The sequence below is a fragment of the Oryza brachyantha genome, chromosome 2 (genome assembly GCF_000231095.2).
Source record: "Oryza brachyantha chromosome 2, ObraRS2, whole genome shotgun sequence".
Classification (NCBI taxonomy): Eukaryota; Viridiplantae; Streptophyta; class Magnoliopsida; order Poales; family Poaceae; genus Oryza; species Oryza brachyantha.
Genome location: NC_023164.2, coordinates 26,187,270 through 26,210,608, shown reverse-complemented (window position 1 = coordinate 26,210,608; position 23,339 = coordinate 26,187,270). Strand labels below are relative to the sequence as shown.

The 23,339-nt window shown below is 38.4% G+C and overlaps 2 protein-coding genes across 2 annotated transcripts; one reads left to right on the top strand and one right to left on the bottom strand.

Annotated features, from left to right (window-relative positions):
• Nucleotides 1-14,569: 14,569 nt before the first annotated feature.
• On the bottom strand, nucleotides 14,570-19,566 carry LOC102707841. Its single transcript, XM_006648013.3, has 3 exons — nucleotides 19,368-19,566; nucleotides 18,549-18,945; nucleotides 14,570-15,258 (listed from the first exon to the last, which is right to left on the bottom strand). The coding sequence occupies exons 1-3, from the start codon at nucleotides 19,495-19,497 to the stop codon at nucleotides 14,979-14,981; spliced, it is 807 nt and encodes a 268-aa protein (XP_006648076.1). The 5' UTR covers nucleotides 19,498-19,566; the 3' UTR covers nucleotides 14,570-14,978.
• A 163-nt stretch (nucleotides 19,567-19,729) lies between these two features.
• LOC107303562 (mRNA-decapping enzyme subunit 2) lies at nucleotides 19,730-23,041 on the top strand. Its single transcript, XM_015833326.1, has 8 exons — nucleotides 19,730-19,889; nucleotides 20,008-20,159; nucleotides 20,254-20,381; nucleotides 20,706-20,804; nucleotides 21,300-21,452; nucleotides 22,023-22,126; nucleotides 22,286-22,350; nucleotides 22,681-23,041. Exons 1-8 carry the CDS (start codon nucleotides 19,804-19,806, stop codon nucleotides 22,872-22,874), a joined length of 981 nt encoding a protein of 326 aa, XP_015688812.1. The 5' UTR covers nucleotides 19,730-19,803; the 3' UTR covers nucleotides 22,875-23,041.
• The last annotated feature ends 298 nt before the right edge of the window (nucleotides 23,042-23,339 follow it).

The window sequence follows — 23,339 nt, the reverse complement described above, 5'->3', positions numbered from 1 at the left end:
AACAGTTAACATCAACCGGCACCAACACCAACCCGTACCTTGTCAAATCAATCGGCGCCCAGGGCAACTCTATCAGTGCTAGCTGCTGCTCTCAGCTCGCTTGCTGTGGCTGTGGCTGTGGCTAACTAGGTACGGCTTCAATTTGTTGGTGCCGGATCACTCCACTCACTCACTCATGGATCGATCACTTGCATCTTCAGCAAGCAACAATACAACCGTGCACCATTTCTGGTCTCATTTTATCCATCTTCTCCTCCTGCATATACACGGTTGCATGATTATTGCTCATATGGAACGGAAGCATGGAATACCGGTACACTGTTGGTAGTAGACTACTAGTAGGAGCAGTATCAGTACCACAGAGCGACTGTATACACACACATGCTGGTTAGCTAGCTCCGACATCTGCGAGTGCATGTCATCTGGGGATGATTGAAAAAACAAAACAACATATTTACAAACGAAAAATATTTATAAATAAAATTTTTATATACATATTTTTAGTGATCTAAAAGTTAAAAGTTAACGTTGAAAATAAATTTCTGTAAAAAAAATCCAAAATTAATTTTAAGATGAAAATTTAAAGTTCAGCTTATAAGTATAAATTAAAGTGAAAAGATAGATTGACATCCGGACAGACAGGGATTAATTATAGTTTGTTGCAACCGAGCCAGCCAGGTAAGGAGGCTACGGAGCGGGCGAGAAGGGACCAGTTTTATCACGCGCGAGTCGTCGTTTAACCACCTCGTTTGGTGGATAGTTAGCTGTGCGTATTAGCAGCAGCAGCGATCGAACAAACACGTACTGTACTACTGCTACTGGTGGTTTCAGCGCGTACGTTTTTTTTCTCTCTCTCATGGTCACCCTGTCTTTTTGGCACTGGAGAACTCACAGAGAATCGAATCAGGCCTCCCTGTATTATTGTTACTGATGCTGCTGCTGCTGCTGCTACAACTAGTAGTTGGCCAGGTAGATTGGCATTAGCAGCGTCATGCCATATGGCTAGCTGCAGCAAGAAGTACACGCTAAAATATAACCAATTCTATTTTAAACTAAGTATTTGTTATATTTAAATCTTGTGCTAAAATATAGCTAATTCTGATAATATTTATAGGAATAATTGTTCCATCAAATACTTTTAATCCAAATTTATTTATATTTTATCTATAAATAACCGTACATTTTATACTTTTAATACTTATTGCTACCTAATATAGAGTATTGTAAGTATTTATATTTTGAAACAAAGGCGGCTGAGAAAACTAGAGAGTGCAGTGAATAATCAGTGGGAAGAAGCGACAAGAAGCACCCGATCTCTGACAATTATGGGATATTCAAGTCCCCTGCATCGATCCCAAGAGGGAGAGCGGATTATGATTGCTGCATGCTCAACATGCCCCTTTGTGCTGTCAGTCTACTATGCGAACAAATAAAGTTTTTTTTAAAAAAACATCACATCAAATTTTTGGACATTAAATATAGATGAACCAAAAAACTAATTGCACAGTTATGAAAGAAATCTTGAGACGGATCTTTAAGCCTAATTAGTCCATAATTAACCATAAGTGCTACAGTAACCAACATGTGCTAATGACGGATTAATTAGGCTCAAAAGATTCGTCTCGTGGTTTCTAGGCTAGTCGTGAAATTCGTTTTTTCATTCGTGTCCGAAAACCCCTTCCGACATCCGGTTAAACATTTTACGTGACACTTCTCTCAAAAATTTTCTCAATCTAAACACCGCCTTACACTACTGCAGCCGCAGGCCGGGCACCAATCATTCAATTCAAATGTGCCAGTAATTAAAACGACGCTGTCTAGTTTATCTCTGCAGTACAATTACTTGGTTTTTAATCAACCGCGACCGATGCTGACGGATCACTGGAAATCAAGATTCCCGATCCCTTGTTGCAAGTAAAAGCTATAGCTACTGCATTCTGGTAGAAATGTGCTGCTACTACTGATTGATTACTTGATTAATTTGGAATGAAATCCATTTCACCGATGGATAGATCGAGCCATTTGTCAATGCACCAAGGGTTGATACAACCACCGGCCGGTTAAGACCAAGATGAGAGTTATCTCTGAATGAGCCGGCCGGCCTGAGTAACATGGGATTATATCATCTAGTAACATGTACATTAGTTGCTAGTATCATGGCCTGCTCTCACTTACTGTACCCTTGTGATCGATAGACTAATGGGGGCAAGACAGAGAAGTAAACAAACAATTCATCAGGAATCACAACCATATATGTTTTTGTGTATCCTTGTGTAACAGATTAACTCTCTTGATCGCCTGTTAGTGAGATAAGCGACATGCTAACTGCTTGGAATTTTCTCTGGTTTCACTCCACAGATTAATCTTTACAGATACTGTAGATTTGTTATTATAAGGCGGATCATGAAATGGGAGGAAGATTCAGACAAAGCAGAGACGCACATGGCCGGAGTTAAAAGACAAACCAGCCCAAATTTATGGTTGCATCACCCCCCAATTGCGCAATTTGATAATGAACTGACATAAACAAATCGAGGCCATAAAAAAGAAAGGGAGCAGATGGATGAATCAAACCGCAGTGGCGCGAGAGAAGTAGAGATACTGGAGCAGTAGTGGCACTGGTCAGCTTGACACTGATTGTGATGGATGGATGGCTGCCGATTAATTAATTAAATTAAACAATTGGTTAATAGGAGAGGAGATTCAGAGCTAGAAATCCCACTAAATTATTATACTGGTGAGAATTAGGGCACTAAATTAGTCCGAAGAAAATTAGGGATTATTTGACACAACCCAACTGCTTAACTTCCCAAAAAATAGCAAAGCGGTCTTCAAAGAAGGGTCCCTCTCCGATGCATTATGTTGGTAGTGTTATACTATTAGTAAAATTAATTTTAGTTAATGACTAAAAATAATATTTTAATACTTTGTTAATTAATTAATTAGTAGTATTTTGTAATTTTATTTTTTAAATAAAGATCATAATAAAAAGAATAATATTACCCCTTCAAATTTTCATTACACTTAATATTGTTAGAAGTATAATTTAATCATAGTTATCTGATAAAAATAGATCAACGGTATCGATTAAATCCTAATGCTAGTAGAATGCACCGGAGATGGATACTAGAGAAACACGAAGAAATATAGCGAGGTTTGGATCTCTATATACACTCCGTTACGAAATTTAGATATAGGAGTGTGAGCTCTACCAAACAAACATTTTTTATAAGTAGCAGCTTAGCGAGACGAGCTAGCATGTGGCTTGCAAGCTCGATCACCCTGGCCGTCGTGTTCGTTGGTTGCCCGGTCGCTGGCTATAGCTTAGCTGCTTCGCCTGTGCTTAGCTATATATTTGTACTATACTATGCGTGTGCATGGATGCACGTATATATGCTAGACCGATCAGTAGCTGGTGCGATTTCTTGGGTGGATCGCCACCGTGTCCATACATGTTCCTGGTCAGCGCAGCATGCACGCACGTACAACTTTGATACCGTCCAAATTGAGATTAAGTTGTTAATCATGTCATGTGGTTGCCCTGGCCTCTATTATGCACTACCAACACACACAGTCTCAGTCAGTAGCCGTAGTGGTAGTGGCACTACTACAGCTACCAGTTGTTCTTGTATAGTACTAGTAGGAGTATTATTAGCAGCTAATTGTTGCTTTGACCGGAGCTGGATTGGAGGTTCATCGCCTTGACTAACTAACCGCATGCAGTAGGAAAAAAATGTTGCAGAGGTAAATAATGCGATGGGTTAAAGTTGACCATGGAACGAGAAAATTTGTCTTCGTTTAAAATTTACTTTTACCAGCAGATCGAATGGAGCCTAATGTGAAGGACCGGTTCCTCTCTGCCCTTCACGTTCGAGTTCGTACTCCGTCAAAATGTTGTGTTTTTTCTTCATCCAACTGCTTGTCTCGTGCCAAATGTTGAAGAGGTAATACGCGCGTCATAGCTTCCTTCTTGCGAGGCAACTCTCTGTGTGAATTCGTGATCAATGCAGGCACGTCATGTGGCATACCTCGTCAAACTCGATCGTTTTTCTTTTATGTTTTTATGGGCAAGATTATAGTACCCTCGTTTGAAAATATAATTCTTTCTAGAATTCTCTTCTGCCATTTTATTAATCATTTTTTTAGTTTTTAAATTGTTTAGATTATCTTTCCAAGCATAAAATTAACTAGAAAATTATTAAAATAACGATCTTCAGTATACGACTGTTTATATTGTATTATAAAATAGAGGAGCAAGTAGGATTTTTTTAATGATTCGGTTTGACCGAAAAATGAACATACCTACAGATTATAGTGATGTGCACGCAGTAAAAAAAAACTCCTATACAATTGAGAAGGTCAACATGGTTGGCTAAATCCGGCCGTCGATTTTGTGGATGACGGAGCAGGCAAGGCAGCTGACCTCGGAACTGTTTCCCAAAACGGATGCTGCGACCAATGACCTTCTAGGACGGACAGAGAGACATCCAGTTGTCCATGTTTAAGCTTGTACTAGCAATAAGCGAAACAATATATTTATAAATAAAACTTATATTTATATATTTTTAGTGGACTAAAAACCAGGACCATAAAAATAAACTACGATAAAGAAAACGTCAAACAACTATGAATTTAAAGTTAAAAATTTAATTTTAGTTTATAAGTGTTAGCATAATTATAGGTTGAAAGATAAGGAGGCGAAAGAAAGCTAATGCGTCGCTGGTCTACTGCATCGTTGCGTAATGCGTACATCAAAGTGCAAGTGGAGTTTGAGTAGCAGCAGCTAGCATTTGCATCCATGCAGATGCTGAGCTGAGAGAGATGCAGCTAAAGAAAAGGAAACGCCGTGATGAGAAAGTATCCGTTTGCAAATGGCAACAGCAGTTCGTTGCCTGGAGAGGAAGAGCGCTGGAGAGCAGAGCATTTTGAGCATTGCAGAACGTGGGTGCAAGTACATGAGCACTTTACTTTTAAGGCCTTTCTTACCAACGCTAAGATGATGCATGTTACCCCTCATGGCTGATGGTGATGATGATGATGTCCTTTTACGTTCATCATATTAGAACTATCCCCGTTCTCAAGACTTTCATCTTTATCTTGCATTATTTATCCTAGAAAGATTTTATTTTTCAAACAATTAATTAGAGTTTTTTTAAGGAGATTCGCTCTCGTCCAACAAAAAGTAACTCGAGGTACCGGTACCTCACGGTAGTAGATCGTTTCTCACCATTAGATCCAGCTGAGCAGGATGAACATTATTAGATACCGGTACCTTGAGATATTTTTTGTTGGACCAGAATAAATCTCATTTTTTAAATAGAGGATAAATGCTTTGAAATTTCAAAAGGTAAATGATAAATTACATTTTAGTATGTATTGCTTTTTATAGGTATACGTGAACTGTGCTGAAAATAAAGTTTTTTCAATGATAGAGGGAGTAGCTAGTTTGGGGTGATCACCTAATTTATTCAGCACCAGTAGTATATTTATTCTAGCTGTACCCAATGCCCATCCATTCAAGTGAGGGCAGGCATCTTAATAATGTGATCTAATCCACTGATCAATACGATGTTCTCTCCCTGAATCTGGGGCCCACCACGAGAATGAGTGAGTGGTGCGGCGGCACGCAGCGACGACGAAGCAGGAAGCCGGCAGAGAATACTACAGGAGGAGGAGAGTATATCTGAGAGCTTGTTCAGTCTGAAAGAAAAATAAAAGAATCTAGATGTCTAAGGATTACTAATTCTCATACGTATCATTCGGTCGACACATACAAAACGAAAGGAATTTTTTCCACAAGTTGCTGAGAAAAAATAGATAATATTATATTATATTTGTTTAACTATATTTAGATGCAGGTTGGATGGGTTTTTTCATAGCACGAGAAATTATGTGAGTCATTAGTGTAATTAATTATGTATTAATCATTACAAGCTTAAAATTATGCTTCTTTGATATTTTCTAGAAAATTCTATATATTATTTTTAAAAAAACACACAATTTAGCACACTGAAAACAATGAAGCATCTATCAAACTACCCAATAAAGAACACGATCTTAATACACTTATATCTGTTCTTTAGTTTTCTTTTTTTTTTGAAGAGAACCAGCTCTAATAATTTTTTGAAATATAAGAAATGTTCTAATTTTTTTATAGCTTTAATGCTATAAACGATATAATTAACTACTATAAAATTAAAAAAATACCCAAAAATGTACGATGATAGTATTCAATATTTTTCTAAAATAATACAATGTTTAACAATTCAAAAACACATTTTAAAAACCAATGATAAACTGACAGAACACATATGAAGAGATGCAACGTAATTACCCCGTTCCAAAATAAGACCATTTTTATTTATAGTTATAATTTTTGCTCTTCATCATATTTAATTTTTTATAAATAAATTTTTATTTTTATTAAATAATAAAATATTAAATAGTATGCCATATGTGCCTAACTTTTAATAAATAAAATTTTAAAATAAAACAGATAGGGAACATATAATCAAAAAATTGTTTCTCTTTTACGGAGGGAGCAGAGCAATACAACGGGGACAGCTCACGCGCAGCGGGGGGCAGCGTGGTCGGCGGCACGTGACAGCCCGCCTTGCTACTACTACTGTTCACTCACCCGCATCACCCACCCATGTGAGTCCTGATCCTCCGATGAGCGGGCCGTCGATTCCGAATCCGATGGGCGCGATCGGGTTCACGCGTCCGGCTCCGTCCGCCGGGGCGGGGATCACGCACGCGTTCACGCGTCGGTGTCGGCTTGATTCTCAAGAACAGCGAGCACTCTGTCGATTCCTTTCCGCGACGCGATGCGATGCACTTGGTTCCTTATCCATCACTCACAAACACATCTGGTTTAATAAAAGATCATCTTCAAACATACTACTCGTACTGTTTATTTGCTGGTTCAGCTCTGAATGTAGCAGTTTGGAATAGTCTGACGATGATCCATCTGATGATGTCTTACCAGGCAGGGGTGTTCATCTACATTTCTATGCATACTGCCTAGAGCCTGACCGAGTAAATCTTAGCTAAGGATTAGATTAGCAAAGCTATGGATTTCTCGTACCGGACCGATGACATAAACCGCTGGTTTTTTAGTTGAGTTAAAAAAAACAAACTAGATTTTAAGTTTTTGTTATATTATATGGATCTATTCTTTTTTAATCAACGTTTTTGTGAAATCTGAAGATGCCACTTGTGAGGGTTCAAGCAGGTGGGTCGTGAAACTTAGAGCATACTCAACAAATCATTTAAATTTAGGGCCCCTTTGAATTATAGGAATGAAGAAATGGAGGAATAGAAAAAATATATGATTATGATAGGAATGCAAGTGTAAAACAGAAAATTGCAAAACACAGGAAAATCATAGAATTGACCGTTTGATTGGACCACAGGATAAACATAGGAATTTGAGGAGAGATAAAAACTCAAAGAATTTTTTCTATGAGGTTTTATCTCTCGTTAAATTTCCTCTAAAATTTATATGGAAAGAGGCATTCCATAAGAATTTCATAGGATTTCATAGGGTCCATTCATTTGATTCAAAGAGCTTTGTAGGTGTAGGAAAAATTCCTATAGGAATGAAATCCTCTAAGATTCCTATGAATTTCCTTTAAATCAAATGGGGCCTTAGTTCCCTATATCTCCATTCGAATTATAATAAAAAACAGATTTCTCCTTCATATCTGTTGTACTCAAGAAATCGTCCCTATTATACCATTCAGACCACAAACAAAAATATTTAATTAATATATCAACTACCTATTTTCCTTAAACATATAATATTTAAGAAATAGTCTTACATCTTATTTAAAGTAATGAGATATTTCTTCCTCCCCATACGAATGATGACTATAAATAAAGGATGTGTTAGAGGAACTATTGCACCATATTTTTATCCTTTGTTCTCTATTTTATAAATAGAGATTTGTTCCGGTCCAACAAAAAGTACCTTAAGGTATCGGTAACTTGAGGTATCAAATTATTTTCTATCATTGGATCTAGTTGAGTAGGATGTGCACGGTTAGATCCAACGATTAGAAACGATTTGGTACCGCGAGGTACTAGTGCCTCGGAATACCTTTTATTACTTTTTGTTGGACCGGAGCAAATCTTTTATAAATAAAGTATAAGATAGATGAGCTACTGGCTCTTACGTGAGTCCTGTTCATCGATCAACACTAGAGCAGTTCCCCATTTTGACAGCATATAGCCAAATACCTTCTCTTGTCATCTTGCCAGGTATCCAACTCGTAATTCCCAGCTAGTAGGACACGACCTATATACAACATTGTATTGATATTAGCCAGGAAGAAATTCCCCTTGTAGGATCAGACTTTTGCTGCGAAATGTGCGCAGCAACATGAGCTGATCAACAAATGTCAACTCCTTTTCCAGTCATTTAGGTCTCTTGGACTACCTGAAGCAAAGTGAATGACAGGTGTAGCTATCATATTCATACATGCTGGGGAGGGAGGTCCACACGACAGTGGCTGCAAAGCTAGCGCTACAGGAGCATTGGCTTGCAAGGAAGGAAATGAAGAGGAAAAGACAGTGGATCACCCAATCAATGGATCAGGTCTAAGGCTGGGTTCTTTTCCGACGGTTGATGAAAGATCAAAGCTTATCTAATTTTTATAATAGTAATTTTTTTAACTACTACTAAGTTTAAAAACTACAACTATGAATATTTATATAAAAACATTTTGCAAACAATACAACATTTAATAATTTAGGAAGCGCACGCGTAAAAACTGATAAAAAGCTACGAAAATAATAAAACGTAAATGCATTCCTTCCGTTCCAAAATAACATTATTTTTCGTCCATCCCATACATATCAATATAAAAGCAAAAATATTATAATGCATTCCACTTATAATAAATACTAATACAATTGTCTTCTGCTTTATCTAGTCCTAGCATATTTATTTCATGCTTTCACTTACTCAAATACAGCTTAACGATAAACTTACTTTATAATAGTAACAAACAAGAGTCAACAAAAATGTTTTTTGGGGGATGAAGGTAGAAGCAATTTGGAATATTCTGATGATGGACCACTTGACCTAACATCAGTCTCATAGGAACGTCTTACCAAGGCAAAAACATAAACTGCTTGCCTTTTTGATCAAGTTTAAAAAACAAAGTGAATTTTTAAATTTTGCCAAAATTTATGTGAATTTCATATAAATTCACATAGGAGCGTGAACCCTGGGTCCTACTGCAACCCGGCATGTTCATCAATGAGCAATTCCCCATTTCGACAGTCGGCAGCATATAGCCAAGCTGCTTACATTCTCTTGTCATCCTGCCAGGTATCCAACCTAGCCATAGTTCCCAACTAGTAACACACGACCTATACAACATTGTACATTCGTACTCGCATTAGCCAGGAAGAAATTGCCATCGTAGGATCAGACTTTTGCTGCACATTTGTGTGCAGCAACATGAGCTGATCAGCCAAAATGTCAACTCCTTTTCGAGCCAGGTCTTGGGCTTGCATAACGAAGCAAGACAGTTGGTGTAGCTATCATACATACGTGCTGGCTGCAAGGAGGGGGGCCCACACGACAGTGTCAGCAAAGCTAGTGCTGCAGGACAGGAGCATTGGCTTGCAAGGCAGGAAACGGAGAAGAAAAGGATGCTCGCGTTCACGGTCATCCAATCCATCAGGCGATGGCAGCATGGCCGCCACCCATATGCAAATATGCTCATGTGCACATCGACGTTCCTGTACACATAGATCATTTCTTTCTATGGGCCACACCGTGTAATAATTCCTCTTGTTTTGTAGCTGAGAATTTTCAGGCCACTCATCGCAGTTCAGTACACCAAAAATCAATACTAATTAACTTGGAACATAAGAATGTCATAAATTATTGTTTGTGATAGGTGATTAATTGAAATGCTAATTATTTATGCACACACTTATTTCTGCCCGGGATGAGTCAAGCTATGCTCCCTCTATCCCAAAAAAACCAACCTTTTGGTTTTTTTGTTAAGCATTTGACTATTCGTCTTATTTGAAAAAAATTTAAATTTTTTTTAAAAATTAGTCATAAATAAAGTATTATTCATATTTTATCATCTAATAAAAGTAAAATTATTAATCATACAAGTTTTTTGAATAAGACGAAGAGTTAAACATTATATTTAAAAACTGAAAAGTTGATTTGTTTTGGGACGGAGGGAGTAGATGAAAAGCCAAAGCAAAAAAAACACCACAGACAAAAATGACTTATATATCGTACTTTTAGCCATATAAAAGTCAATATTAAAAAATCAACCATGAAAAAAAAAGATAAAATAAACTATAAAAATCAAATTTTAAAATTTTAATTTCGGTTACGGAAAAATTAGCGTAGACCATGAGAACGTTTATTTGCAGACATCATGGTTGACCAATAAACGGCAAGTGTGCGATCAATGTATGGCATGCAATTAGCAACAATACAAAAAAAGATCAATTGTGCAATGTGTTTGGAGATGTACGCATATGGAGCTCGCTGTAGCCACCAATCCATCGCTTTCGCTGTGTAGGAATATTGGTATGAGTTAGGTGCAGAGACTTGGACCTGAACACCCGTGGAATTGATAAAAGATTTTCAAGCTAATCATATCATGTATATTGCAATTTAATTACAAACCGGTCGAACTCAGCCAATGTCATGGCAAATTAGGTACAGCTATTGGATGGCAGCTTATATATAGCTTCCTCTGTTTCGACGGCTAAGCTGAACTAACTTAGTACGGCACATGTAACATATTATGGGTACTCATTTTCATGCACATTATTTCTAAGCTAGATTGGATAGTGTGAGATTATGAAGACAAAATATCCTTTAGTAATTTTATTACTTCGAATAAAGCGCAGGAATTTTTCGTAAATTTAATATGAACTAGTAGTTTGTTCTTTAAAAATAACATAAATTCCTTTGTTCGAAAGAGGCACGAAGCATAGAAAATCCGTTGATAATTTTATTTACATAAATAGTACATTAGAATATGATAAATATCCATTTTCACTTTATTTTAATTTTCATTTTTAATATACTTTTTTTATGTTATTTTGTATTGGTACAATGTACATGTGCATGGGAGAAAAGCTTCTGCACGCCACGCTGCTTAGTTTTGTAGTACCGTGTACCATGCTCTTTTGTGACCTGTGAGCTGTCGTGTAATTCTGACCTGGCGACGCCCCCTGAATCCGACGTGCCACTGGCAGCTTCTTGCGGCCAGCTGGCACAAGCTGACAAGCTGTTGCCATCGCCACGTAGGATGGGGCACCACGGCAAAAGGGACTCGCTTGCAGTGCTCGTTTAGTCGCTGCTACTTGCCGTTGCAACTTCTTAATCACATAAATTTGTGTACCAATGTATGTATACACACCCGAAAAATGGAGTACATTAATTACTCGCTGCATGTCACAATCCCTAGTTAGTAGTTGTAATTATTATTTGGGTACATACAGAACTAAATTTGGAAGCTAACCTCCATGGCTTTGTTTCTTCTTCGTAGAGGCCGATCATTTGGCTTTTTCGTGTGAAAAAGCTAAACGGCATATTTATAAATAAAAAATAATTTATAAGCAAAGCTTTTATATGTGTTCTTAGCAATCTAAAAGCCAAGACAAAAAAAATTTGATAAATAAATTAAATCTAAATTTAAGATTAAAAATTTAAATTTTAGCTTATAAGCATCAACAGATGAAAGCGAGGAGAACGTTAGCTTCTTACCTGACTACTGTTGCAGATTGGTTGCTCCATTTTTAAGAAAACAATTTAAACTTTACTGTAATGCTTGAATCACTTATTTCAAACCATTTATTAATTTCATTTCTAACATTCTAATTTATTTTCACAATTAAGTAGATAATCAGTGGTAATAATTCAGAGAACAATATGTTCCAACACATGGCCTACATGTTTTGATGGATACATAAGTACCTGGCCCCTTTTAATTTGCACGTACTATAGTGTTTTGCCGTGCTGGTAATCTTGCTTCTAAGACACGTTGCATCATTATTATGGCAAAAATATAATAGTAAGACTACTGTTTTAGCAGCTGAATTAGGTGGTGGGATTTATCAAGGGGATGCTGGAATTGCATGCTCAACCATCAAAAGAAATGGTTTAAAAAACGTAAAGGAAAAGGGAAAGGGAAAGAGAAAAAAAATTAAAGGAAAATAAACATGGGATCACGTTGGTTGCATGTGCGCCAAAGACTAAGCTCCGTATTCTAGACCAAGTGATGACTAACTAATCTATAGTTTATGAGAGTGCAAATAAGTGGAGAATCTGTATTATTTATTTTTTTTTGCAAGTGGAGAATCTCTACTCTTTATGTCCATTTTATCACTTTGGAAAAATGGAGAGAAAAATAAGACAACATTTGGTCACACAGTACTACTTCCTCTAAAAAAGAGAAGAAAACTTTAGAGTACGTATCACTGCATATGTGATAAAATGAAGTTCACAAAATAACAAAAAAAAAAAAGCAATCACAGGCATTGTACCAAATGTCACATAAAATTCAGTTAGGGGACCCAACTAAGCAGTATTTCAACCAAGTCTTTTCAAAGAAGAAATTATGTAATAATAAACTCCTATTGATATGTAGAGCTCTCCCATATTATTGTTGGGATTTCTCTATACAGTTTGCATAGTTAGTTAGGGAGTGCACATCTTCCTTTTTTGCCTAGTCCCTGGACTACCTTCCCTGCATTGATTTCCCCTTTTTTCTATGTATTTTCATTTGCCCCTTATTTTCTTGTCCGTATCATTAATTTCCACTAGGTTTTCCATCACATAAGATCAATTTAATTTCATCCAAATTTCTCCGTACTACTCCCTCCGTTTCATAATGTAAGACTTTCTAGTCGTGCTTAGATTTATATGGATGTTAATATATATATATATATATTAACATCCATATAAATCTAAGCACGACTAGAAAGTCTTACATTATGAAACGGAGGTAGTATCATAAATATTTCATAGAATACGGTATATGCAGCATCGTTTAAATTTACAGTTTTCGATCATAATTTTCTAACCAGAGAAATGTCTGCAGCATGATATAAATATGCCAGTTTAATTATTCTCTTGTTTTTCTCTTGAAAATTACGGGAGTCATGGGAAAGTGGGAGGATGGAGCTGTCGGTGATATGGGGTATGGCCGACAGGGAGGAGTGTATACTACACAAAAGTCACAAAAATACACTGAATAAATCAATTTCCTGCAGCAGCAGCAGCAGCAAACAGCTCATCAGGTGCCGGTGATACTACTACCTATGTTCCGAGCACCGATTCTGCATGCGGCCGCGCGTCGGCCACCGACACCGGCGACGCCACCGGCTGCAGCCGGTGAGACAGCCATCTTTCTTCTGCACTGACAGGCAGGCTAGACTATGATTCGTCTTTGCCTCGGGATTCCCACCAAAGCAGAGATGTCAAATGGTCCTGGTCAAACTGCCCTACCCAACCACATTATTGAAAACTGCTAGTTTAATCGTTAAAAAACAGTAAGCTAAATACCAAAACCAAGTGGATGCCAGTAAACAATGCCTGAACATGCAGGTTAACAACTTCATGTGTCTACATCCCAATGCTAATGCACTAACATGAAGAGAAGCTAATTGAACCGACATTTGACAAAAGGAGAGGTCTTTGAATTTTTGGAACCATTTTACACGCCTAAAGACAGATCAACGAATGAGAACATCAGTGTTAGAGAGTAGTCACCAATGCGAAACTGTTAACAGTTTTTTCACAGTTGACAGTCTCAGTAGTCAGATTTTTTTTTATCCCATTGAGCCACTGTCCATGTGCAAGTATTCCTTTTCTTGTTCCAAAATAATTAAGGCCGATCTGAATCTTAATGGTGCAATGTGTGTGTTTGTGCAGAACATAATTCTGGGTCCTAAAGGCAGATAAGTGATGTTAAAATTTGTTGAGTCACATGCATTATGTGCAGATCTATCCATCCATCTGCCTTATTGGTGTGGAGGATGATGAGAGGGCTCCTCCCACAGGACAGTGCATACAGGATGCAGATGCATATGCATCCCATGTGACATGTTCTTCAGCTTTCATCCAATCCATCTCCCAGTCCTCCTTCCTCACCCCACACCACCCACTCACTCAACAGCAAAATCTTTTTCAATTTCTCTCAATGAAACCAGCAGCACAGAAGGCTCTCAACAAAGAAACATTATCAGCAATGATCCAACAACCATACAGTTCAGAAAAGGGGGTTACCAGGTTGGTGCCAAACATCATAAAGATCACAACCCACACTACCACCCCTCTTGTTAACATACAACAGTCTCAGGGTGCTTATTGTTTACGATACAAGCATTGTTGTAGCTGTGTCAGCAATTAATCAAGGTCTTGGTAAGGAAATATAAAGAGCTGAAATGCCTGATGAACTTTCACCTCCAAAGCTACAAGAATCCAACCTGAAGCTAAAAGCAACACACATGTACCACTTGACAGTGCAGATTCATGGCATAGACCAGTGAAATAATATCAACCGGCACAATGAAACGACAGCACTGCATTCTGAATATCTGATATCTTCATGCACACTCGTCATACGATTGTTACTGAATGAATATACTCTACAGAGGAAAAAAAATCTAATATATATTTAGAGCATTTTTCCTTCTCTAGGCTACTTGTCAGGAGTTTTGAGTGAAGAAATGATGTCATGCTTACCACTTTGAACCAATAAATATTTGTGGAACAATGAATAGCTATTACATACCATACAATGTACTCTCCAGTCTCCACTATACAGCTGCTATACATGTGAAGCGATTGACTTGGGAATCACTGTAGTATCTACATGTTTCGATTGCTCTACTCTGATTGTATATACTTCAAATCTTGGGTAATAGCTTCATGCTTCATCATGAAGCTGTATCTCAGTTTCTCTGATCTGATCATATACACTTTACATCTTGGGTACTAGCTTCATCATAAAGTTGTATCGCAATCCTTGAGCTATCTTAGGTTCTGGCCACTTAGCATCTTGTGGTACAGGGATGCATTTGTATCCTAGTTTTTTGTACAGATGCAGCGCAGCAAGGTTGTTTACATCACAATGCAGTGCCATGGAACGGCATCCCCAACTCTTTGCCCGTGCCTCCGCTTCGGCGACAAGCATTTTAGCAATTCCTTTACGACGTTCTTCCTTTCGGACTGCAACATTTGCTATATATGCAATGCCTGTTCTGCATGTTTCAAACAATTTTGGATGATGTCAGGCAGAAAACTATTAATACATGTATATTAACTCTCCTAAAATATAATAATGGACAACCTTCTACATCTTATACAGAGTGAGACAAATGAAAACAATGTTCCGTTGGATTTGTATCCAACCAAAAACAAATTATTCCATACATGCTACAGTGCTACAGCCCATGTAGACTGCAGTAGGTATTAGAAGAGATGGTAGCAGGTGTTCAGATGGATGTCAGAGATGTACCATGCTCTATAATGCATTGCAAAATATATTAGAAAACTGGAACATAAAAGAAAGCCAGATATATGGGGCATTTGGTGATATGAAAAGGCTGTGGCACAAATATAATGTTTGTTCTAATCTAATTCAAGCAGATGGTTTACTCCCGAGACATGACAGACTTCTCTGATTGTATTGGATGTTCATTAACCAACGCTAGTTGCACTGCATTTTAATGTGTTACCCCAAAATATAAAAACATGCAAATGTTATTTTCCCTATGATTCCAATCAAGTCAAAACTCAAATTCTATTAACTGTTTATAAAGATTCTGTTGAATCATGAACAGGAAATTCGTGATATCTATTGCATTCTTCAAAACTCCATAGGTAGGCTGAGCACTCTTGTTTCACACAGTTCTTTCATCCTGTACAAGTAAATTTAGGTGAGAGTCACCCAAAGAAAGGAATGAGAAATCTTCAAATAAATTTCAAGGCAACACATGGTGGTCGCCATAGTGGATAGTCAATACAGGAAAAGAGAGTGCACATGGAAGTGTGTTTGTCCAGCTGTTGATAACTGTATCCCCCTTTGGATCTTAGTCAAAGAACAAAAAGGAAGGTTAAGAAACAGCAAAGTGTATGGCTACATACAAGCCATAACATAAATAGGAAAGGAACAATTCATGTCTTCGGTGCATGGCTGGAGCTTCTAAGCTCAGAGAATTCCTTAGTAGGTCGCTAGCCCTGGTTGGGTGAGGTCGCTAGCAATGTTATGCATCTCTCTTGCACGTTAAAAAAAAGAAGAAGAAACAATTCATGTTGAAGCATCAGGACAGTATAGAGATTTTTTAGTAGAAATGTTGAGAATGACATAAACGGTTTAGAGGAAAACATAAGATGGCTAACTTTAGTGCGATGAAGCACATATCATGCTAAACTAAAACCTGGGAGTAAACGAACTGTGTATTCCTGGAACAAAAAATGGAGCACAACATTTTATGTATTATTTCTAAGTTTTTAGTTTTCTTAATTTTGATTGATTCAAACTAACTGCCCTGAAGACTTATGATATGAGGCACCGGGGATCAAGAGGTTGAGGATGGCAAAAACAAAGAAGATGATAATGCTATGTGCAAAGCCTTGGAGAAAATTAACACATCACAGATAGGACTTTTGTTGCAAAAGGAGGTTTTATCTGAAGATTGAGTTCACGCCTTGACGGATCCTACGGATATTTAGTATTCATGCTGTGATTGGAGTGTGCTCCTTTAATTTAGTACTGCCTCCGTTTCACAATGTAATACTTTTTAGTCTTGCCTAGATTAATATGGATGCTAATAAATCTAGACATATATATAAATTATATACATTCATATATTGATGAATTTAGGCAACGCTAGAAAGTCTTACAATATGAAACGGAGGTAGTAGTTCTTTCTAACTTTTAAAACCTTTCAACGAGACATAGGTGCAACAAGGTCTAGATGACATAGTTTGGAAGTTATATTCTTGACTACAATTGTACAGAGAAAACATTTTACTTAAGTAACTACTCCCTCTGTTCCATATTGTAAGATGTTTTTGGTTTGTCCTAAGTCAAAATATTTTAGGTTTGACCAAGTATATAGAAAAACATATGGTAGCAAGTAGCAACAACATCTACAACACCAAATTAGTTTCATTAAATCCACCATTAAATATAATTTTCTAGCATATATGTTTTGTTTTGGAAATACTGCTACATTTTTCCAGAAACTTGGTCTGACTTGAAGAAGTTTGACTTAGTATAAAACTAAAACACCTTACAGAATATAGTAGAGGGAGTATTGTAATGCAAGAAACACTTACCCTATGTATTATGAGAGAAGGGAACATTACTATATCTTCTTAAATACTTTCTCCCTATTTATGGGATGAAATCAAATTATAGCTTATCAGTGTGCTTCTAGACTTCTAGTCCTCAATCACAACTAGTTAAGACAATTCATATTTGACATTTAAGTTTTGCTTGTAACTGAGGTTATATTATGTGTGGTTTGCTAAATGTGTATGTATTGAAACTTCTAGACCTTTCAACCTTTTAGTGCCTTAGGCTAAGTTTGAGAGGGAGGGAAAGAAGAAGAAGAGGGCACACAAAACGATTCCTCCGTCCTAAAAAGAGTTCATTTATAGACTACCTCACATATATCTACACAAAGCTATAAAAACTAGAATGTCCTTCACCTTTTCAATTCCCAATGCATATATCCCCTACCTTTTCAAATCCCCGTGAATTTCTCTTCTACTTTACCAAACTTCAATGCAATAATTGATTACAAAATGAAGTCATTGTGGGACAAACAATATGAGCTAAGATGAGTTTTTTTGGGGACGGAGATAGTAAGCCATTAGCACATGATTAATTGAGTATTAATTGTTTCAAACCTGTAAAGTGGATCAATGTGATTCTTAAAGCAACTTTTGCATAGACAATTTTGCAAATAAACGAGGGAGTTTTCACCCCCTTCACCCACAAACGAACGCACCCTTACTAAGGTGTTCCCCATTTTTGCAATTAGTGGAACACCACATGTTTCTGTTTTGTTCCATAGAGATCAACATTCACGACTAGTGCACAATTATGGCTACCATCTTCAAGGCTCCAATTGCAGTATAAATTACTGATTTCTCACATTTTTACTGGTTTGGTCTCTACCAAATATGCAAAGGCAGATCAAGATCTTGATATTTCCTTTTTCACGTCGTTCAGAGATGGAAAGGCATTGTAACATTATCAATTTTGTAGCTTCGTACGAACTGTTAAAAATTCCCAAGCCAATAATAGTATGCTTCAAATGTAATGGGAAGAATAATTACTTGGGTGAGGGTTACCCAAAAAAGGGACCATCAATGTCAAGAGTCAAGAGAACAACATAAGTAGAATGGACAAACAAGCTTTGACTAAGTAAGTGAAACCATTTAAATTGTACGGAATAAGCACACCATTTATATCTTACACTTGCTTATATGTATATGTTGCAATCTTATAAGGCATTTGAAGCAAATAAAGGTGTACCTTCTCTGCTTGAGAGGCCCTTTTCTAGGAAGATAGTCTGCTACCGTATCCACTGTAAGAATGCCAGCTATGGAGACTTTACTGAGACCGTGTTTTTCTTGAAAGTCAGCATCTCTTAAATCTCCACATTCAATGCTGATACTTCTACTAAGTGCATTAGTGTTAACCGCGACAAGACAAGTTCTCATGCAACCAGGTGGAACCGAAAAACCGGATAGGAGGGCAATGTAACGATCAATCCGCAGAACAAGGTCCAACGGAAAAGTGTAATCTGGAAAGAAAGAGCTGCAGTGAGTATCAGCTACTTCCCAGCAGTCCTCAAGCCGTGCATCTCGAACCAGGATGTCTGGGCTCAAAGATGGCAACAGTTCAACCGCAGGGCTAGCACAGCAAATTCCTGCAAACAAAGTAGAACTATCATGGTCACATAACACCAGGATGAGATATAGTCCATAGTTCAGAAACAAATGTATAAACTGATGAAAAAACAGATAAATTTACAGTTAACAGAACAACATATACCACACTGAAAGTTCAGAACTGTCAGTCAAATTGCCGCACTATGCTTCATTTTCCGGTAGCAAAAGGAGACATTTTTCTAACGACAGCAAAACAATCCAAATATCCAAATAGTAGGAGAACACTAATTGATGCGTATGGCTAGAAGACACCCATTCTCAACTAATCAACCACATCGACTGCGTGCGTGCTGTCAAATTAATCCTTTCCGGATAGTCCAACGCCCATTCGCAAAGAGGATTACGATTATAAACCTCAATTACTTATCAATGCCAAGAAATTGGGAACAGTTAGACAGACCTGCAGCGGGGAAGGACGGGCGGTGACGGTGCCGGACGGCGACGACGGCGGATCGCAGGCCGGGGTAGGGAGGAGAAGCTGAGGCGGACGACGACGGAGAGCGAGACAAGCTTAGCGCCGGCGGCATCATGGCCTCCTCCCCCTCCTCCGACGCCCCCCGCCTCGGCTCCTCCGCTCTCTCTCTCTCTCTCTCTCTCTCCGATTTTTAATCTACTGTTTGGCGCAAGGCGGGACCACTCTCTCCGCCTTCCGAACCAAATTACGTAAAAATATATTCCGTCTTCCGGTGAAGTTTACGTAAAATGAGGCTACGCCTGGTAGATGGCTAGCGTAGTGTTCATCGAATACGCCTCGTGAACTGAGCAACAACTAACAAGCCAGTGGATTCTGGAGGCGACGAGAGAGGAGAGGTGGGAGCGGGCGCGACGGCCGGTGGATGGCGATGGCGGGCGGCGGGGGGCTCAACCGGTCGTCGTCGAGGGGGCAGCTGCCGCCACAGGAGCTGCTCGACGATCTCTGCAGGTAGCCCTAACCATCGACCCCCCCATCTCTCGAGTTCCTCCTCGGCGCTTTTTGCGCAGATCAAAACCTTCCCCCAAAAAACTGAAACCGAAATCGCCGGCGGGAATGGGAATCGCAGCCGCTTCGTGCTCAACGTGCCCAAGGAGGATCTGGAGTCGTTCGAGCGGATCCTGTTCCTGCTGGAGCAGGCGCACTGGTTCTACGAGGACAACTCCGTCGAGCACAACCCCTCCCTCAAGTCGCTCTCCTTCAAGGACTTCACCACGCTCAGTGAGCTCCCGTCTTCTCCCCCCTCCCCGTGTGATCTAGGGATTCATGGCGCCGCCGCCCGCTTTGTTTGATCCCTCTGTGGTGGTGTGTGCAGTGTTCAATAGCTGTGCTGCACTCAGGCCCTACCGCGCGCACCTTGACGACATTTACAAGGATTTCACTCACTACAAGTTCAGCGTCCCTGTCGCCGGCGCCATCATCCTCGATGACACCTATGAGAAGGTAGCTACACCCCCACACGATCACCCTGTATTATCAAGTTGCTTGCTCCCTAGATTAAGTTTAGCTGAGTAGCTGCTTGGTTGCACAATTTGGTGGGCTTGGAAACGATGCTAGTACACAAATTATGTTATTTTGTCTTTTGCTGTTGTAGATTTGTTTATCATATATTCGCTTCAATATGTATAGTTTCAAGCATTATACTGCAGTGCGCTCAAATAATAATTTCTTCTTTAGTTCTTTAGCCCTTATACAACCTTCAATCTGCACTTTTTTTTCCCACATCGTTGCATCCCAAGTTTCATCGACCTTTCCCTTTCTATGCAGTGCTTGCTTGTGAAGGGATGGAAGTCTAGTGCCAGTTGGAGCTTTCCTCGTGGAAAGAGGAGTAAAGATGAAGAAGATCATACATGTGCTGCTAGAGAAGTAAACCTCTGGACTGGATTCATGTTATGCTTTGCAGTTTCCATCAAGTAAATTTGACCAACAAATGATATAGATCTGTATTTGTCAGTGAACAATCCATTTTCCTTTTTCTAGGTCATAAAAATGATTTATTGGTTTTTTTACAATTCAAATTACAAAGCTCTCGATATTCTACAATGCTCCAACACTTACAATTTTCAGTTAGTGTTTTGCTTATTAATCCATTGTATATGGCATCTCATTAGGTTTTAGAGTTTAGACCATTCTGTTGTTTCTTCTCTAACAATCAACCAGATTTGCTCCCATCACCACCTCATGTTTCCAAAAAGAACAAAATATCTTAGCAAGCTAGCATCGGTTAGCTTCGGTTCCTAATGGTCCTGTCCTGTGTATAAATTCCTTAGCTTTTATTAGCTCGCATCCATGTTCTGCAGTTCCCCATACTTATTGCCTTACTAGTTTATGCACGTGACACTTATTTACATAATAATGCAGGTGCTAGAGGAAACTGGCTGTGATGTTTCTAAGCTTTTGAAATTGGAAGATAATATTGAAGTTTCAATTGGGCGGCAAAGAGTCCGCCTTTATATTATAACTGGTGTTAAGGGAGACACTGTTTTTGCGCCTCAAACTAAGAAGGAGATCAGTGTATGCAAACATTCAATCATTTATCATATTTACTTGTAAAAATGCACTTCATTTCTGTTTTCTCAACTTTATTTATAACATTTTGGACTTTGTATCTCGAAGTGGAAAAGAAAACTATATGGCATGGCATGGTTGTTTGATTCCGTTGTGTCTGCTTGGTTTGTAATAAGGAATAACTTCTTTCTGAATAACAGGCTGTTTTACAGATAAAAGAATAACCATAATGTTCTGCTAGATTCCAACCCATTGAGGACAGTAGTATTGGAGCATTCTGTAATTACTTAACTGGCAAGTTAGTATATGTACTTATTTGTATGGTTTGCAACAACACCTTTTTGCTTGCTAACTGCACTACTTTATCTTTTTTTTTTTAATCTGGTGTATGAATGGCTTGCACTGTTAGCTGTCTTGTGTTCACTACTTTGTGTCTACTTGAAGACTGAAGTTACTGTTGCTTCACTTGATTGTTTTTGTTTGTTTCTATCCTTTTATCTTTTGAGTTATGAACCTCTCTTTGGTTAAAAGGAGTGAAATAGATGTTGCTGAGCCGTGGTCCTCTGAATTTGACAGGAAATCTCATGGCATAAAATTGATGAACTCCTTCCTGCTAGTGATGACGCAATATCTCGTGGAGTGAATGGGTTGAAGCTCTATATGGTCGCACCATTTTTGCAGTCAGTACCTTTTTGCCCCACATTTAATGTATCTAGTTGGATAGACATTGCTTCAAGCATCATGAGCATGTTGGCTTCTTAAAATATCAATATACATGAATTTGAATTTGAATTCGTTGGTTCTACATTGTTTAACTTCTATTTTACCTCTTTCTCCAGTGGTTTAAAAGCTTGGATAGCTACACATCGTCCCACACATCAGAAATCAGACACATCTGCCAGAGGTTTCTTCTTATCCCTCTTTTCTCTTTTATATTGACATCAGGATCTAAAAAAATGTAAATGATTCGCCAACGGATTTTTTAACAGTTTTAATTTAAATTTAGTAAGTTTTGTTTTCTGAAGCCAATCAGCTGACATGTTTCTAAACTGAGCAAACTATCATACATATTTTAAACAGTTCTGATCCTGGTATAGACATGGACTTGAGGTTTTATATATGACCAACTTTTAGTACTCAGCGTATGGGGTACCGTTGGTGAACCTGGTGCAACATTTACTGTTTTCCTATGGAACCAATTTGATAACATTTATGGTAGCACATCATTTGACAGGTACCGTGTGGAAAGCGAAGAATTCCTCAAGTGGTGTCCCAAGTGGGGCGGTACCTGTTGAGAACCCAGTAATCACTAGAGCAGGATCTGACCCGCAAACTGTTGACAGCCGCCCAGGTAGAAGCTTCCGAAACTTCAGGTTCGAGACAGCGAGTATCCTGCAGTCCATGGAAGCTTCCTTTCTACGTACCTAGGAGCCTGACAAAGCATAACCTCGTGTGCATGCTTGATGTGTATAGACTTGTGTAAGGGTGCCTTATGTTGTTAACCCCGCCTTTTTCTTCCTTTCTTTAGCTGTAACTGTAACCCTGAACGCAACAAATGCTTCCACCTTTGTGATATTATCCCTACAGTTCGTGCACATGAATGCTTTTTTCTTCTCGTCCCTTCAGATAGTATATACTCCATATGGGTTTGAAATGTTGCTCAAAATGGAGTAAGAATTCCTGTGCATTGTGATCTTGTTCAGTTATTTTCAGATTATTCTTGCATCAGGGTAAGAAGTTAGAACTTAGAACTGGTAAATATTTCAGGCCTTAAAGGAATAAGTCCATTAAGATCCATCAACTTATCGTTCAGTCTGTTTTTCGTCCTTGGACCACAAAACCGAATAAAACCGGTTCCTGAACTATCAAAACTGGCGCAAAAGAAGTCACCCG